This window comes from Miscanthus floridulus, chromosome 9 (assembly GCF_019320115.1).
Source record: "Miscanthus floridulus cultivar M001 chromosome 9, ASM1932011v1, whole genome shotgun sequence".
Classification (NCBI taxonomy): Eukaryota; Viridiplantae; Streptophyta; class Magnoliopsida; order Poales; family Poaceae; genus Miscanthus; species Miscanthus floridulus.
This window is the reverse complement of record NC_089588.1, coordinates 94,672,986-94,690,945: the sequence shown is the minus strand read 5'-3', so window position 1 is coordinate 94,690,945 and position 17,960 is coordinate 94,672,986. Positions and strand designations below refer to the sequence as shown.

General features: G+C 50.9%; 1 protein-coding gene across 1 annotated transcript; it reads left to right on the top strand.

Annotated features, from left to right (window-relative positions):
- The first annotated feature begins 1,654 nt into the window (after window positions 1-1,654).
- On the top strand, window positions 1,655-3,378 carry LOC136482413 (probable xyloglucan endotransglucosylase/hydrolase). Its single transcript, XM_066479627.1, has 3 exons — window positions 1,655-2,057; window positions 2,170-2,363; window positions 2,805-3,378. The coding sequence occupies exons 1-3, from the start codon at window positions 1,746-1,748 to the stop codon at window positions 3,205-3,207; spliced, it is 909 nt and encodes a 302-aa protein (XP_066335724.1). The 5' UTR covers window positions 1,655-1,745; the 3' UTR covers window positions 3,208-3,378.
- Window positions 3,379-17,960: the final 14,582 nt, after the last annotated feature.

The following is a 17,960-nucleotide window of genomic DNA, read 5'->3' as shown; positions in this document are numbered from 1 at the left end:
GTCTTGGGCTCTTGGCTCCCTGGCCTCTTCTCCAGCACTGGGCTCCGGTGGCGTAGGTGAGTCAAAACCCTAACCCTAGATCTGTCTCTCTCTCCTTCACTCACTGTCACTCTCTTGTCTCTGTTCTTGTAAGTTCTAAATTTGTAATCTTCTTCTTCATCTTCTTCGCAGGTTGGTGCCTGACGCCGTGTCGTCCTCCTCTGGAGGCGCCATGGCAAGCCCACCAGTGTCAAAAAGCCCCTGTCCACCGTCGAGGGGCGGTGCTGGAGCTGGAGCCAGGGGCCGGGGCCGGGCCGGCCGGCCGTCCCCCTCCCCCCCTCCCTCGGCCTCGGATTGGGAGGAGCTGGAAGTGGAGAACGACGACGACATCCGTGAGGATGCAGCCGGGCTGTTCGGCATCGATCTCGGAGGATTCCTAGTACGACATCTGTATGAATGTGAATGTTGATAACTGTGTGTGAATGTGAATGAAAATGTGATCTTTTGTTTGTTGAAATTTAAAAATGAAGTGTTTCAACATTTGATGGTTTTTTGGAGGTGTTTTTTTTTCCTGTCGTGCTGTAGGCCGGCCCGGCACGGCCAAACAGCCACGGCCATGCATGCATGTTTCCGGCGGCCGGCAGGTCCGCACATGTACCCCAGGACCACCATAAATGCATGGGAGGAGCATGGAGCAGTATGTGTACTCGTGGTACGTGGCAGGTTCACATTGCGCGCACCGGCCAGTTTTTAATCCGCGTTGGGCCAGGGCAGTAGCAGACGTCTGGCAAACGGCATACATGGCGACATCGGTCAATCCATTATCTCTTGTGATTTTGTTCGTTTATTAACACACAACGCGTTCGGCTGGTACAGTGAACAGTGAATTTTGGATAGTTTTGGATGATTTAATAATATTTTGTGAGAGAAAATAAGCTAAAATAAGTTGAAACAAGCGGGAAGTGTACCAGCCGAACGCGTTGACAGAATCGGTCACGACATCCAAGGTCGACTGGACACCTTACTTCAGACGGGGTACGAAAGGGAAATGCGGTCTTGTGACGGCCCGGCCGGTGAAAGCCTTGGCACGTGATGTGATATATATGCCGTGGGTGTCCTTCGGTCCTTCCCCTCTCTCGTCGCTACTGGAATCAGCCATGCAAGACTCCAAGGATCATACTCGTACACAAGTAATTGCACTGGCACACGTATACCATAATCTTCCGTTCTCTGAGGTCGGCGGACATGATGCAAGCCCAGCGTGCTCGTGTCGGTAGCAAATTAGCATGCAATGCAATGCAATGCGAGACACACAGCCGCGCGCCGGGCTCGCAGAGACTCGGGGCCCCGCCCGCCCCAGCGAGAGCGAGACTGACCCGGACGGCTCCTGATTGCGATGCCGCTTGCTGCTGTACCTGTACTTGCACCTGCACACCCATGTGACCGCCATTGACGCCTGACAGCGTGGTTGATGCCTATGCTTACAGCCAGTTAATAAACTGTAACCCCAGCTGCCACTCCATCAGCACGTACTGTAGCTAGTTTAGTGCCCTTTATTAAACTGTAACCCCTATGCTTATAGCCAGTTAATTAGCCACGCTCTAGAAACAGAGCATGCCCCTAGCTTGCCATTGCCAGCTCTCCGCCTCTCCCGATAAATACTCTCGCACTCCTCGAGTCTCGGCATCCCAGCGGCCACTGCCGAGGCAGGATAGAGATACAGCGTACTCCTCCAGTATAAGCAGGTACGAGGTGGTACACCGGCGATGGCGACGGTGCGGTGGCCGCTGGTCGCTGCCGCGGCGGCGGTGGCGGTGGCGGTGTCGCTGCTGCTGGTGGAGGTGGCGACAGCGGCGGCGCCGCGGAAGCCCGTGGACGTGCCGTTCCAGAAGAACTACGTGCCGACGTGGGCGCAGGACCACATCCACTACATCGACGGCGGGCGGGAGGTGCAGCTGTACCTGGACAAGTCCACGGGGACGGGCTTCCAGACGCGGGGGTCCTACCTCTTCGGCCACTTCAGCATGCACATGAAGCTCGTCGGCGGCGACTCGGCGGGCACAGTCACGGCATTCTACGTATGTTACGTAGAGCATGCAGCTCTTGTTGCTCTGTTCTTTGCCTCTGTTGCCGGGGGTGTAATCTGACTGGTCGTGGTTCGTCGGTCGGACCTCCGTCTCCATATTGCAGCTGTCGTCGCAGAACTCGGAGCACGACGAGATCGACTTCGAGTTCCTGGGCAACCGGACGGGGCAGCCCTACATCCTGCAGACCAACGTGTTCACCGGCGGCAAGGGCGACCGCGAGCAGAGGATCTACCTCTGGTTCGACCCCACCAAGGAGTACCACTCCTACTCCGTCCTCTGGAACCTCTACATGATCGCGTAAGCACCCCACGTCCATCGCATTGCCCTACAATCTTCTGCTGCTGATCTCTGGCGTCACTCACTGACTGCTACTAGTTGCAACTAGATTAACAGAGAGGGTTAATTTCAGTAGTAACTAGTAAGCTGTTCTGTTCTCCATTAACCTGTTCTGGCTAGGCTAGCTCACCGCCTGGCTGGGGAGTGTACCGCTGCAAAGACGATTTGAATTCATGCAGTCTTAAAGGCAGACAGTAAATCTCGAAGCTGGATTGCTCGTGCCTCCATGTGCAGGTGCAGCCGTGCCGACGCACACACGGCCTACGGCCTGCCCCTACTCTCCACGCCTGCCTGAACCCTGCCACTGTGCGGCTGCGACGGCAGGGGCCCAATCCCTTCCTCGTACACCGTGCATCTGCATCATCAGCTCATCGCTAGCTAATCCTACTACACTTTCCGCAGGTTCTTCGTGGACGACGTGCCGATCCGCGTGTTCAAGAACACGAGCGCGGACCTCGGCGTGCGGTACCCGTTCAGCCAGCCGATGAAGCTCTACTCCAGCCTGTGGAACGCCGACGACTGGGCGACGCGCGGCGGGCGCGAGAAGACGGACTGGTCCAACGCGCCCTTCGTCGCCTCCTACCGGGGCTTCCACGTCGACGGCTGCGAGGCCTCCGCGGAGGCCCGCTACTGCGCGAGGCAGGGCGCGCGCTGGTGGGACCAGCCGGAGTTCAGGGACCTCGACGCCGCGCAGTACCGCAAGCTCGCCGACGTCCGGCGGCGGTACACCATCTACAACTACTGCACCGACCGCGACCGCTACGCCTCCATGCCGCCCGAGTGCGCACGCGACCGCGACGTCTGATACGAAAGCGTAGCAGAGCGCTTTGCCTTGGTGGGCGCGGTGCTGCTTGTTGATTGAGAGCAGCCTGTACTGTATGGTACTCGGTCGTATTGGTATTTGGTCGTATTTGGCTTATAAACCCTGACTTATCAGTCGATGAATAATATTTTTCTCTCACACCAATTTAGACAATAGTACTTTCATCCATGGCTTATAAGCCTAACCAGCCCATATTAGTCAGGTTCGTCATGGGTGGTTTCCTTCCAGAGAGGCCGGCGCGCGCGCGTGCCCACCGCGTGAGCACATGCGTATATATGTACATGCTGGTGTTGTACTCTGCTCATAGCGAAATGGATTGATCTTCGCATTGCAATTAGTATCAAAATTTCGTTGGCTTCCATGGCAGTTCTAAATTAACCAGCAATGATCCATGGCAGTTCTAAATTAACCAGCAATGGTCCTCTAAAAAAAAAGGAAAATTAACCAGCAATGACACAGGCGGCAGTGGTTCGTTGCCCTTGCCCACCTTGGTTCTGTGTGTTTAGCTCCAAGTTTCAGTTCTCAAATGTATTTCTACAGTAGCTCCATGTTTATATCAACGTACTTGAAACCTTAGCTTAAGTTTTTTTTTTCAAGAGAAAGAGTGATTATATTAAAACTCGGCACAGTAAACTGCCAAATTGCACATTAAAGAAAATCCGAAATAAAAAATACATAATTCTATCTACGTTCTTCCATTGTCTTCTGCCCCAATGGCTTCCCTTAAACGACAGAGACAAAGTGCAGTCCTTATGCTGAATTCAACGACCAATCTCGAAACATTGGACAAGCCACAAGATCCAACGTTTCGGAACCAGTCCAAAACACATCTGAATCGATAAAAAAATATTGGTAGTTGCATCGTCGGGTGTAGCATAGGACATGGATACATCACCTCCAAACCCTCTCCGCAGCCATCGACCAAGAGTAGCTGTCCTCGCTGGGAGCCCCTAGAAACAACCCTCTCCTAGCAGATAAAGGCCACAAATTGGCTGTTTGCTGATGAAATCGATGCCTGCAATGGCGATCTCGTAGCGGCAATCATCGAAGTCATTGCAAGAAACACGATCCCGATAAAAAATAATCTGATTTCGCCAAAAGATTTATTTGGACTAATCACTAAGCAATTATATATGAAAACTGCATGAAAAAAGATGGGTCCCCTCCCCTTCTTGTCCTCAACAGAGAGGAAGAAGGAGAGAAGCCCAAGGGTGGTAGTGAGGGAAGAGTTGCGGGAGGCGGCGTCTCGGCAACTGCTGTCTAATCATAACGTTACCTTAAGTTATATTACCTCTTGTTGCATATTCTTTTGTGACATCATAAATCAATATTTTAGCTTTGAAGTTTTTGTCTTATTACTTGTTGCAACTTTTTTATCTATGTGTTATGTCCAAACTCTAGCTTTTTTATTCCAAAATTTCCTTTTTATATTTTATTAAAAGTGGATTATTGATCCTAAGATAACATAAACAATCATTTCTATTTATTTTGGGTCAAAATATATAGTCCTATCCGAAGTAAGAACGTATAAATTCTATTATCATAAATTTTTATATAATTTTAAATTTTAAATACAATATAAGTGCCATTAGATTGGAATGTGATTTCTTATGCAAAACATCTGTCAATGTTTTGGACCGGTGGGCCCTCAACCAACTAGTGAATTTGTACTGCGTGTTCCTAATCCCGGATGGTGATGCAAAGAGACACAAGGTTTATACTGGTTCAGGCAATAGGTGTCCTACGTCCAGTCTGAGAGATCGATCTTATATTCCTTGCACTGAGGTGCTCGTAGTAGGGGGTTACAAGCTGGGCGAGAGAGGGAGCTAGCCCCAGGTCTCTGTGTGGAACGGTGTCGATTGCTTGAGATGTTGATCTCAGGCAGCGGGGGAGCGTGCAGATTACAGAGTGTTGCGCGTTGCTTGCGCGCGGGTCGGAGCGTCTAACTGTCTTTGTTCTTCGTTTAGCTGTCCTGTTTGTGAGAGCGTGAGCTCGTCCTCCCTATAAACGACCCCGGTCTCTCTCTTATATAGTCGAAGGGGGGACAAGGGTGATACATGTGTTCGCTACGCAGCGTCCTATAAGCAGAGACGGCATGTCCGAGCCCTGTAGCTTGTGACTGTGGTGGCATGGTTGACGGAGCAGTCCTGTACTTGATGTACTGGAGCGACGCACCGGGCACGCTCGATCCTGTGTGGCGTGGGAGCTCCAGTGATAGCTTGAAGCAGGGCATGGCGGACGACGTGCCTGGTCACTGTACGTCGACAGCTTAAAGAGTCGAGGCTCAGTTGGTGCCGAGGCCGAACCGTCATGGGGGGCTCAGCGGGCGCGAATCCCAAGGCTACCGAGACCCTGAAGTGGATTGCCGAGGCTCGGAGGGAGCAGTTGGTCCTATACACTGATTCCGAGGCTACAGGGACCCGAACTTAACTCCCCACGCCGCGTTGTCCTTGGAGCAGTTGGGGTTAGGCAGCATAGTGCGGTATGGGTGTCAGTCTGGGCACAGTGCTAAGCACAGCGGCTGGTAACTCCTGCCCTGTCCTGTCTCAGACGACATGGCTTCGATGTGACTTACGTCTCGTCGGCCACTCCGCTGTGTCGAGCCGTCGTTCGGCTGATATCACGGGAGCGGTTGAACGCGTTAGTCGGACGTGACGTCCTGTCAAAGAAGTCGGTCGAGGCAGAGGCGACGAGGTTGTCGTCGAGCCGGCCTCGAGCGAGGTGGAGAATCGGTACCCCGTCCGAGGCCTTACGTGTGAGGCCTCGAGCGAGGCGGAGAATCGGTTCCCTGTCCGAGGCCCTACGTGCGAGGCCTGGAGCGAGGTGGAGAATCGGTAGCCTCGGACAAGGTGAGGGTTAGCCAGTAGTTGTCTCTTGGCTTTGATTTTTAAAGGGTCTAAGCGATTTTTTCGGCTCTTGCTTAGGGACCCCTTTTTATGGTACTCAACAACATCTTTACACGGTCGACAAAGTATGGAAATATATATTTGTCACTAATGTATGCATGTATCCATGGTGAGACATACTTTTATGTTTACTTTGAATTTAGCCATGGTAGAACTAAGTAACTCAGACGCATATTATGAGCGTGTTTGGTTTGTCTTCAGGCGGCTCTGGCTCCGCTGCGCGCGTCCTGTGCTGCAGTGTATATCACTGTTCGGCATTAGAAAAGGGCTCCGGCTCAGCTGCTTACCAGACAGGAGTTGGAGGAGCCTGTGATTGGAGGCTTCGCTAGGCTCCGCCACAGTGCCTGTACAGTGACAGAGCCGAAGCCATCGGGAGCTCCACCAAAGACGCCCTATATGTTCACTTTTGTATGCAACAGGGGGCTGGCTGGTTGCGTGGTGTAATCTCTTGCAAAATACTCTAGGTATAGATAAAAAAAAATATATTATTTTAGCTTGTTTCAGCTTATTTTCTCTCACAGAATATTATTGAATCAGTCGAAATCAGCCACAAACTGATCAGCCGAAATCAGCCACAAACTGACCAGCCGAACAGCCTGGGACCTGTCGTCCAGGCTCACCCGATGTTCACTTTTGTATGTAACAGAGGGTTTGCTGGCTGCGTGGTTAATCCCTTGTAAAGTACTGTAGACATAGATATAAATAAATATATATATATATATATATATATATATAGTCTCCGCGTCTGCCGTCTAGGCTCGCTGCTCGTCGCCTGCCAGCTTCGCCTCAACGGACGCCGCGGATACGCCGCCTGTGGGTCGCTCGACGCTCCCAGGCCACTCGTCCGCTAGCCCGCCCATAGGCACAGGCGTCTAGGCCCTAGCTGGCTAGGCGCTCAGCCGCTGGCAAGCCCCCACGCAGCCAGCCAGCCCTCTGTTGCTGGCTGATGCATGCTTTTTGGATTTGTAACCGGGGGATTTTAGAATTTTGGTCATTTGGTAATGGATGGCGGAGCAGATAAAGCTGTCGTGGGTGAGGGAGGAGATGGAACTGTTCTGGCTAGGCGCTCAGCCGCTGGCAAGCCCCCACGCAGCCAGCCAGCCCTCTGTTGCTGGCTGATTCAATTCCACTTAAGCAAGAAGCGTATAAGGAACTAGTATTACCAAATTTGTGCTTGATTATTTGATTTCATTACTTGTAGTCAATTAGCCATAGAGTTTGATTACTTATTGTCTAATCTAATTCATTGCTAACCAAAACTGTATAGTATAAATTCGTCCTAGGTTATTTCTCAGGCTAAATTCGCCTCAGGATATACATATAGATACTACGATGGCCATTGAGTGGAACCGATGGAAGGCCGAAAACGGAACATAGCAAAGCATATATTTTATTGACTCGATCTACATTTACGCGTAACAGATGGATTCATCATCCATGAAAGGGGAGGCAGCAAGTCTGCAGGGAAGTTTTTGTGATCGCAAAAACCGTGGCATTGCGCCCGTGTACATTGTGGATCGTCGTAGCAAGTTGGTTGTGGCGCTGGTGGTGACGGTGGCACCGGCGGATGACCACCGTTTTTAATGTTCTGCTTGTTTGTGCTATTCAGCCGACTTTAATCCGTACCAATTAGCTGTGGAACAATATTTTTCTTTCACAACAAATTAACCATATAAATCAGCAGAAGCCGATTTAATACCAGCCGAGCATGAAAACAAGAGATACATATATATATATATATATATATATATAAACAAAAATAAGATTGGTTTGTCATCACGTACGCACGCTAGCTAATTAATATTAATAGTACTCTGAGGCCTGAGCAAGCCAAACTGGGTTGTTTAAATTACCGCTCGGCATGGCTTGGCAGGGCGGCAAGGTAAAAGATGTGATCGTAAGAACCAAGAACAAGTAAGCTGCCAAGTACACAGTCGTCATCTTCACGAGCCGCGCCATGAAGGAAAATATTGCTACTCCTTTGCCCTTCCTGGAGGGACAAGTTTTGTGCATGAAAACAAGAGATACATATATACATGGTGTGTTTGGTTGGGTGGCTAATCATAAAGTAGACTCCACGAGACCACGAAGCCACCTTCCAGCTGTTCGGTCGTCTGTTTATAGCCCATAACCTGACCCAACTTACCCACTTTGGAGCCCCTGGGCTGGCTCCACAAGAACGCAAGGATCGGCCGTTCTTTCCTGGCCAGGCTCGGCTTAGCGCCTCTCCCTGTTCCGCTCACCTCCTCCCTCGCGGTCACCCCTGCACGTACTCCCCGCCGGAGGTCCCTGCTCCTCCTCCCGGCAGGTGTTCCTCCTCTGGACCGCTCGCCTGCGCCTGACCTCCGCCGTGGTTCGTCCGCCGACCGTTCGTCGGCGGCTGCCTCCGCCCTAGGCCGCCTCCTCAAGGCCGACCTCGTGGCTGCCATGGCCGAGCTCCAGCGTTGTCTCAGGTGGCCGCGTTGCTGCGGCAGAGGAGCACTCGTTGCTGCACCAGAGCACTCGTTGCTGCGGCAGAGGAGCCGGCGCCTGTACCGTCTCAGGTGGCCGCGCCAGCCGCGGGGGCACGGCCGTTTGAACCGGAGTGGATCAAGGGGATGACTCGGGAAGCCACCGGCGCTGACTCGGGAAGCCGCGGCGAGCGCGTCGGGCGGTGGACATCGCGCAGCGCCGCGGCGAGCGCGTCGGGCTCCGGACGCACCGGCGCTAACAAACGGCGAGCGGGTCGGGCTCCTGCCGCGCCGGCGAGCGCCTGTAGTAGTCCGCGATGAAGTCCCCGTCGTGTCGCCGCTCCCGCGCAAGCCGGCCACCTCCACCTCGCTCGAGCTCGTCGCGGCGGGGAAGAATGGGTACAAGATGAAGACGCACAAGGTTCTTTCCTGCTATCTCGTCCTTGGTTCCCGCGATTCATTGGTTCTGCGATTCATTGCGGTGCGCCGGGAAGCAGCACTTGCTCGCCAAGAAGAACACCAAACGCAAGAAAGAGGCTCTCCAAGATTAATGTCTCAGAGTTCGTTTGTATAGCTGTAAATAGAAATCACGGCTGGTGCGTCTCCGTGAATTAAGCTACTGCAGAATGTTGATGTCAATAGCACAATGTGCTCTCGTATTTTTGCCGGATATAAGAGTAGTTGTATTGTGATAAAATGATGCCCAGACGCAATCTCTTAAATGGGGTAATCTTACCGATTTGAAAGACCGTATCAAAACAAAGCAAGCAACCAAACACGCTGATGGGCTAGCCAGGCTTCGACAGTACAGATAATCAAACAACTCCATGTTGGCATGCTGGAACCAGGTTTAGCCTAACCAAATTACAATATTAACCAGGCTACAACTAAGCCAAGAAACCAAACAAACCCATAGAACCAAGCATATATAACCAAGGTCACTAATATTTTGATATCTCCGAACAGGATTTGATATCGTCTGGGTACACTCTAATAAATTCGGTAGTATCGATATCTTGGTACAATCCAAATCTTTTTTTTATTCATTCAGGTCTAACAAGATATGCAACCTAGTCCTATACTAGTATGGGATATAAAAACACTGTTGTTTCTGTATGCGATTCATGGTTACAGACATGCTGTGCCTCGTGTGTCTCTAACTCCATTGTAGTTTCACAAGAGCCTGAGTGATACGATGAATACCGAAAAAACGCCGATAACAGGAAAAGCTTCTTGGTTGTCCGTTCCAAACTTTTGCGCGGTCACAAATAAAAGAAGGAGCTAGCGTTTGGGCGTCTGGACACACACATCTAAACGCCTACACAGCCCACTCCCGTACGCCTTCGCCCTGACCTCGTCCGTCTTCGTCCTGTCCCATGCCTGCACTTCGCCCTGTCTCTGTGCCAGCCGGTCGCCCCTGACCCCCTTGTCTCCCTCCACACGGGCAACACTCAGGAGCCGGGATAAAAAGCTGAAGACGAGCACGCATCCAGCATGCCCTGACTGCAGCACCACCGTCCGCCAGCCCCCAGCGGTCCCGTCTGCCAACCCCTTGGTGTGACGCACCCAGTCCGCTCGCCCCCGGCCGTACAACATAAAACACTTGCAACATGAAAAGTATTTGAATGCAACATACATCTGAAAGTAGATGAAATATTTGAAAAACACGCGTGCAACATGTGTGTGAAACACACGAAACATCTCGATTTGCAGCTTGCAACATGAAGCCACTTGCTACAATATTAGACTAAAACAACTGAAACATTTAGAACATACAAGTTACAACATATGTGTGAAACATATGAAACATCCAGATAAAAAAGGTTGCAACAGACGTCTGGAAATATTTTGAACAAACGCTTGCAACATGTCTCTGAAACACTTGCAACATATGCAACATGTGCAATAGCCCCGATCTATTTTTGCAACATCAAGATGAAATAATTGTAACATACATCTAAAATGACTAAAACACTTGGAACATACATATGCAACGTAGGGGAGGGAAGTTTGGGCCAGTCGATTCTGGCCGTTGGGGTGGGAGTCGGCGGTGAGCTGCGGTGTGCGAGCACCATCAGCCCTGGGCACGCTTGTGGGTGCCCTTGGCTCGATCGGAGAAGACCTGAGGCGCCACGGCACGTGTGCTCGAGCAGGCATGGTGGGGTTAGTGGCGTGCCAAACGGCGATGGCGATGGCGACGGACGAACGGCGAGGGAGCTAGCGACACAGGCGACTGCCACGCCAGTAAGCGGCGTAGGGAGCATGGGTGTGTGGCGCAGCCGGCGATGGGGAAAGGCATGGCGCGGCAGCCCAACAAACACGCACTGGGGAAGGGGGTGGACAGATGAGAACACCGAGCGACGCAGATGGCTGTCATGTGAGCGGCGTAGGAAGTGAGGACGCACGGTGTGGCCGGCTACGGGAAACGAAACAGGGCGGCGCCCAACTGTCCGATATAACCCCGAGGATATCCGTACGGAGATTTTGCCAAGATCTCGTGCCGTTGGTGGATCCTCGATCGCGGCATGCAGTCGGTACACGCGTCGTAGGCTGGAGCGGCGCAACGTGCAGCCATGTTCGAATGTCTGCGGTGGCTGCCAATGGTCCTGCTATTTAATCCAAACCAACCGAAGCAAGTGCAACCCGCGCGGCATGCCCGGTCACGGCCAACATGGCCCACGGGCCTGCCATGGCACATGGCAACCTGAATGAATCGCGCCTCCTCCTAGCATGGTTCGACGCGGACGCACACGCACCCAGAGAGCAACTCAGCCTACACGCCTGGCGCCGGCGTGTTGTTGACGGATCTGATGCGAATCGGTATAAGATTTTTTTGCAAGCTAAATACACACTTGATACTTGATGGCAATTTTTTTCACTTGTAAAACATAAAGGAACTTGCCGGCGTTGCTACGGCTTCATTAATTATTCAGCAAACGATCGTTGCCTCGTTAGATTAAAAAAACTAGCAAACCATCACATAACATCTTTTTTTTTTTTAAAAATGTTTCCGTAACATTCTATTTTTACAAAGTTATATTTTACAACTTTGGTATATAATATTTTGCAGAATAAAAAATTATCACCACTATTTCCTACCGTAACTTTCTTAATACAATATAGTTTTTACATAATTTTATCGACAACTTACGGCAACAACTTTTTTACATGACCATTGCAATCCATTTTTTGTTCATAAATATGGTCGGCCAAACCTATGATGATAATTCTCGCATATTTTGTCTAGATAAACTTTTTATATACTAAATTTTATGAATAATGTAAACTTATGCACATAACTTTTTGTTGTTTAACGTCTTTCAAATAAATTATATGCAACATTCAGTAATTTTTTCATAATTGAACCTAAAAATTCCTTTCTAATTGTGTACAAAAGAAATATGGATACGCTATTTAAAAAATAAAAACAAAAAGACAAAAAAAAGGAAAGGAAAGAAAAGGAAGGATAAAGTGTAAGGAAGTGGGACCTGTCGGATTAGATGCCACAGTGTAGAATGGTTTCCTCTAGAGCGAAGGGCTGGTAAGTTGGATTTGGGCTTTGCTAAGGGCTTCACAAGGTAAAACACCTCTTTATCAACTGAGAAAGGCAACCAAAGGAGGGGAGGTTTAATAGAAGGCTAATCCAATTTTCTTTCGATTTCGACCGATGTCCCAACACTATCTAAAAAATCATCTTCTTCTAGCAAAAATCAAGTCCCGGTAGGCATTGACAAGGCTAGAGGACTTGAAAAAGTGTTAGGAAGCTCAAACAATCAAGTAAAAGCAAGAGCAAATCTAGGAGATGCCTCAGAAACCTTAAGAGATGAAATTCAGCCTATAGATCGCCGTAAGTTATGTTCCCGAACGCAGAAGTTCTACATGAGCGGAAGTTCCTCGCGGAAGTTCAGTAGCGATTGATTTCAGCAGCATGAAGCAACGAAGAAAAAAGGCAAAACTTGATCAAACGAGCTCCGGTTGAGCTAAAATTTTGCACACATTTTCTTTAGGATGTTACGAAGGTGTCCACAAAATTTCAACTCCAAAAGATCAATGCTTGGCCATCAGCTCAAAAGACAAGCTCTCAAATCAAGGGTTTTCTCAATTTTCCTCGAAATGCTGAATCTGCGTGCTCGTGAGGAATCTTCCAAAATGGCTTGGTAGAGATGTTCCTTAGAGGTCGTAGCACGTATGCATCCTGCCCAAATGGTCTCAAACCCTCAGAAAACGAAATCCACTAAAACACAAGGAATGGGGGTTTGGGAGAAGAAAACTGAATCCCTCAGAAAACGAAATCCACTAAAACACAAGGAATGGGGGTTTGGGAGAAGAAAACTGAATCGAAGCCAGAACAAGACTTCAACTCAGATCGTAGAGGAATGATTGCTTTATTTCCAAGATCACGTAGGTTTGGTTCTTGTAGACGAAAGATTACACAGACTGTGGATCTCAACATAGTACTGGACTTAGGCTAGATCTAAAAACTAAAACCTATTGACTCAAACGAAAGCATTGGAAGTGATGGGCTGGTTTGGGCAGCCTCCCCTCTTATTTACAGAGTTATTACACAATCCAAACTTGCCCTTAGATATTTTGCCAGAACTACTTAACTCTAGGGCAAAATGGTCCAAGTAGAGAACTGTGCATCTAACAGCCACGGGCCCTTCACGAGATAGCTTCGCCTAAACACGAACTCCCGATGACGTCATGTGCTGCCTCGAACTCCATTACGGATTTTGAGGCCCAAACCTAGCAAAACCGTCCGCCTGTAGTTTTGAGACCCAAAGCACCAAACCCAGCTAAAGAAGTGTATCAGCTACGCCTCCTCCATGATCTTGATACATGTCACTATCTGTCCTCGACCACACGATCACCAAGTCCTCCGTGCCTCTGCTTGACTTAGTCAATGACTGTCTCGACTTGGTCAACATGGTCTACTCTTCTACATGTACACTTGCTTGTTGATGTTCCCTAGTGTCAGCCACTCATGGTCAGTCATCCGGCCCTTAGTCCCTCGGTCCAAGCCTCTCGTCCACCCTTCACCGCTCCTGGTCCACCGTGTGGGGGTATTAACCCCTATACCCTTACGGCTAGGCTTGGGTCGGCCCGGATCAGTGGGTCCGGTCCACCAAAAGATGACGCGTGGCCTAGCCAACCTGTTCGGAGTCCCGCGCAAGGAGTCAAGGCAGATTTGGCGATCAAGCAAGATCCTGGTCGGTTAGAATAGGAATCCTTATCCGGCCACATATGGCAATTGTAACTAGCTAGGATTAGTTCCCACCCCGGACTATATAAGGCGGGCAGGGGACCCCTCTAAAAAACATCTCTCATTGACATACGGCAATACAAATCAGACGTAGGACGTAGGTATTACGCCTTCTTAGCGGCCGAACCTGGATAAAACCTCGTGTCTGTCTTGCGTCACCGTCTTGTTTGTGGCTTGCGCATCTGTCTGCCGATAATCTACTACCTTGGGCATACCCCTAGGTAGACTGTCGACCATATTTCGTCGACAGTGGCGCGCCAGGTAGGGGGTGTGCGTACTACTCTCCAAGCAAACAAGATGGTCATCATCTCCGGCTCCATGGCTATGCCGAATGGCCTCACGTTCACCGTCGGCCAGATCACCTGGACCACCGGCTCTGACGACTTCATCGCCATGACCACGGAGGAGGCATGGATTCAGTCTGCGCCGACCACTGCTTCACCTGCATCGGCTATGGCTCTGACCACGACGGATACGGCTCCGACCACGACGGATACGGCTCCGACCACGATGGATCTGGCTCCGACCACGGTACATCTGGCTCCGACCACGCCTGCATCATCTTCAGCCACAACGACAACCCGTCATCCGCTTCCCCGCTACAAAGGGAAGCAGGTCGACAACACCGACCTACTCGACTCCATCGATCGGGTCGGCACCAAACTCGCTGAAACCCTAGCTCTAGTAAGTATGATTCAAAGTCAACCTAATGAGCAGGTAACCGCTCCCCACAATAGATCTACCCGACCAGCTCGGACCAGTCATCCTACACGACTTGGTACAGATCTCATGGTCATATCTACTCTGGAAGGGCACAACGCTTGTCGCTGGCTAGCCTTCGCGATGGGTCTCTGGCTCTCCGAGTACGAAGCCTCAATGGAGAACCACCAGGTCTAGCCCTATGGCCTGCGAAACGCTACCTCTAGCTATGCGTATGACCTACAACGCCGCTTGGATCTGTGTTTTATGCACCAACCTCGGCCGAAGCCACGCAACTTCGTCAACATGATCCGGATTGAAGATTATCAAGAAGGATCCATCCACACAGTCCAAGAGGGCGACTCCAGCTCCTCGTCTGGCATCACATCTAATGCATCTGTCCACACCGAGCTTCAGCATCATGAAGATGAAGGCGTCAAATACGATCTGGATATCCCAGACCATGCCCCGGGGTTCTCACAATTCCCGTCTTTCCCGCCAAGACGAGGGGATTTGAGCCATGTTGTCAGCAATGATGAACCACCAGCAGTTGGTGAAATAGAACAAGAAAGGACTGCACGCGAAGCACGCAATATTGACCGGTTTAATCGCCGACAAATCGAAGATGAAGTAGACCAGGAGGTACGACGCGTAAGGGTCCAGCCACGCGACCTCAATGATGCTTTCGATAGGGTGGGGGACAAACAGGTCTTCAGGACTCCAAGCGCCAATGTAGCCGTCGCCATAGCGACAATGCAACGGCTACCCAACACCCCAGAAAACCTAAGCAGTTCGCGATGAAATACAAGCCTATCTGACGGCTGCTATGGCCCAGACCGCAGAGATTGTAAATCAAGCCCAGGCTCCATCCGTCTTAGTCGAGTCAAGCCACAGCCGCCAGCACCCAAGTCGCTCACAGCCACTCAACCAATGTGGCTCGCGCAACAATGACCCATCAGACAACCGTCAAGGCGGAAACGGTGGCCATGATGGTGGCCAGGATAACAACCGCCGTCGGGACGACAACCGCCGCGACGTCCGGGACGATAACCGCTGAGATCAACCGCGACAATCGCCGCGATAACCACGGTCGTAGGGCTAATCCAGATGGCAATCGAGATTGCCGCGATGGCAATAATGATCTCCGCCATTACCTCGGTGGATGCGATCTGCGCGTTCACATCAACCAGAGAGCCGACGATCGAGCATCCCACGAAAGTTATCGCCGTATGGAATATGACACTGCCCACGGCCCGCCGGGTTTGAAGCAGTTTACTCCACACCTTCGCCAAGTCATATGGCCCAAGAATTTCAAGCTCGAGAAACTTCAGAAGTACGACGGCAAGGAAAACCCTGAATTATGGGTCATGCTCTATGAAACTACGTGCAGATCAGCCATGGCTGACGAGCACGTCATGTCTAACTATTTCCCAGTCGTTGTTGGCCATGCAGGTCACCAATGGCTGGTCAGCTTGCCGGCGAACTACTTTGACTCTTGGCAGGAGCTCAAGCAAGCCTTCATCGACAACTTCATTGCTACTTGTGAACAACCAGGCAACAAATACGATCTGCAACGGATTCGAGATCGAAAAGATGAGCCACTGCGTGAGTACGTCCGGCGTTTCTCAGAGATGCGCATCAAGGTCCCATCAATCTCCGACAACGAGGCAATCGAGGCTTTCATCACTAGCCTCCGCTTCCACGACGCCCTAAGGGACAAGCTCCTCCGCAAGAGACCTAAATCGGTCACAGCGCTCCTAGCCACCGCTAAGAAATATGCGGACGCCGACGACGCTAAAAAGATAATTATTGAAGAAGCAGCAAGGGTTCCACGCTCCGACCGCCCCCCACACCGCGACGACTACCGCGACAACCGTGGTCGGAAATGACAATTTTGACCGCCGCAACCAGCGCAACGACTCCCGCGACCACCATGACCAACATAATCATCGGCGTAACCACCGTGACGATTATAGGAGCAAGCGTGCTCGGGAAGATGACGACGAGGTCAACACCGTTAAAAAGGGTGGCGGACGTCGTAACTACGAAGACGACTACGCCAAAGCATTGAAAGGGCCCTGCTAGCTCCATCCTAAGTAAACCATACCATGGAGAATTGCCGCGTTCTCAAGTCTATCTACATGCGTCAACAGGCTCCGGATACATCTGACAAGCCTAACGACGCAGGGGAACAGCGCAACGAGGATAACGACGATGACGATGCAGACCCTTGTCACAAGTACGTCAAGCCAACCGATCACATGCACACCATCATCAGAGGCAAAGTGTCCATCGAGACCAAACGAGAATGCAAGCTGCTCGCCTGCGCTTGCTTGAACATGGCCAACACCGACAACCTCCTCACCGATCCGTGACTCCCTCCGTGGTCTCATCGCGAAATCTCCTTCAGCAGAAAGGACCAATGGGCCGCAATACCTGAGCCAGGGCGTTTTCCCCTAGTCCTCGATCCTTGTATCAACAAGGTTCAGTTCAACAGAGTACTGATCGACGGCGGCAGCTCCATTGACATACTGTTCAAGAACAGTCTGCCCGCCCTGAAAATAGCCCAAGCGGACCTCAAGCCGTATGAGGCATAGTTTTGGGGTGTTCTCCTCGGATAGAGCTCTACACCTCTTGGGCAGATCACGTTACCTGTGCAATTTGGGACTCCAGACCACTTCCACACCGACTACGTCAACTTCGTGGTCGCTGACTTCGACGGCACCTACCATGCTATTCTTGGTCGACCATCGCTCACCAAGTTCTTGGCCATACCTCATTATAGGTATCTGGTGCTCAAGATGCCCACCGAGAAAGGAGTTCTAACCCTCCGAGGCAATGTGTACGCAGCTTATACCTACGAGGATGACAGTTTCAAAATAGCAGAGGCTCATGACCTCTCTATTCGCATGGCCGAGACCATGCTCGATGCCAAGAAGACCTCGGCCGACCACCTGGAGATCCCAGAGCTTGAGGCTCCATGCAAGAACATCAAGTCCAAGGAGCACAAGGTGATCCAGCTGGTCGACGGTGATCCCAGCAGAACGGCCCTTATCGGGGCCAACCTGGATCCCAAATAGGAAGACGCGCTCGTCTAGGTTCTTGAGGAGCAACGTGGATGTGTTCGCATGGAAACCTGCTGACATGCCCTGGTGTACCTCGGAACTTGATCGAGCACTCCTTGAATGTCAACGGTAAGGCCAAACCTATCAAGCAGAAGCTACGACGGTTCGCTCACGACAAAAAGGAGGCGATTAGGGTAGAAGTTACATGGCTTTTGGCAGCCAGATTTATCAAAGAAGTGTATCATCCAGAGTGGTTAGCCAACCCGGTTCTTGTACGCAAAAAGAATAATGAATGGAGAATGTGCGTTGATTACACTGATCTCAACAAACACTGCCCTAAGGACCCCTTCGG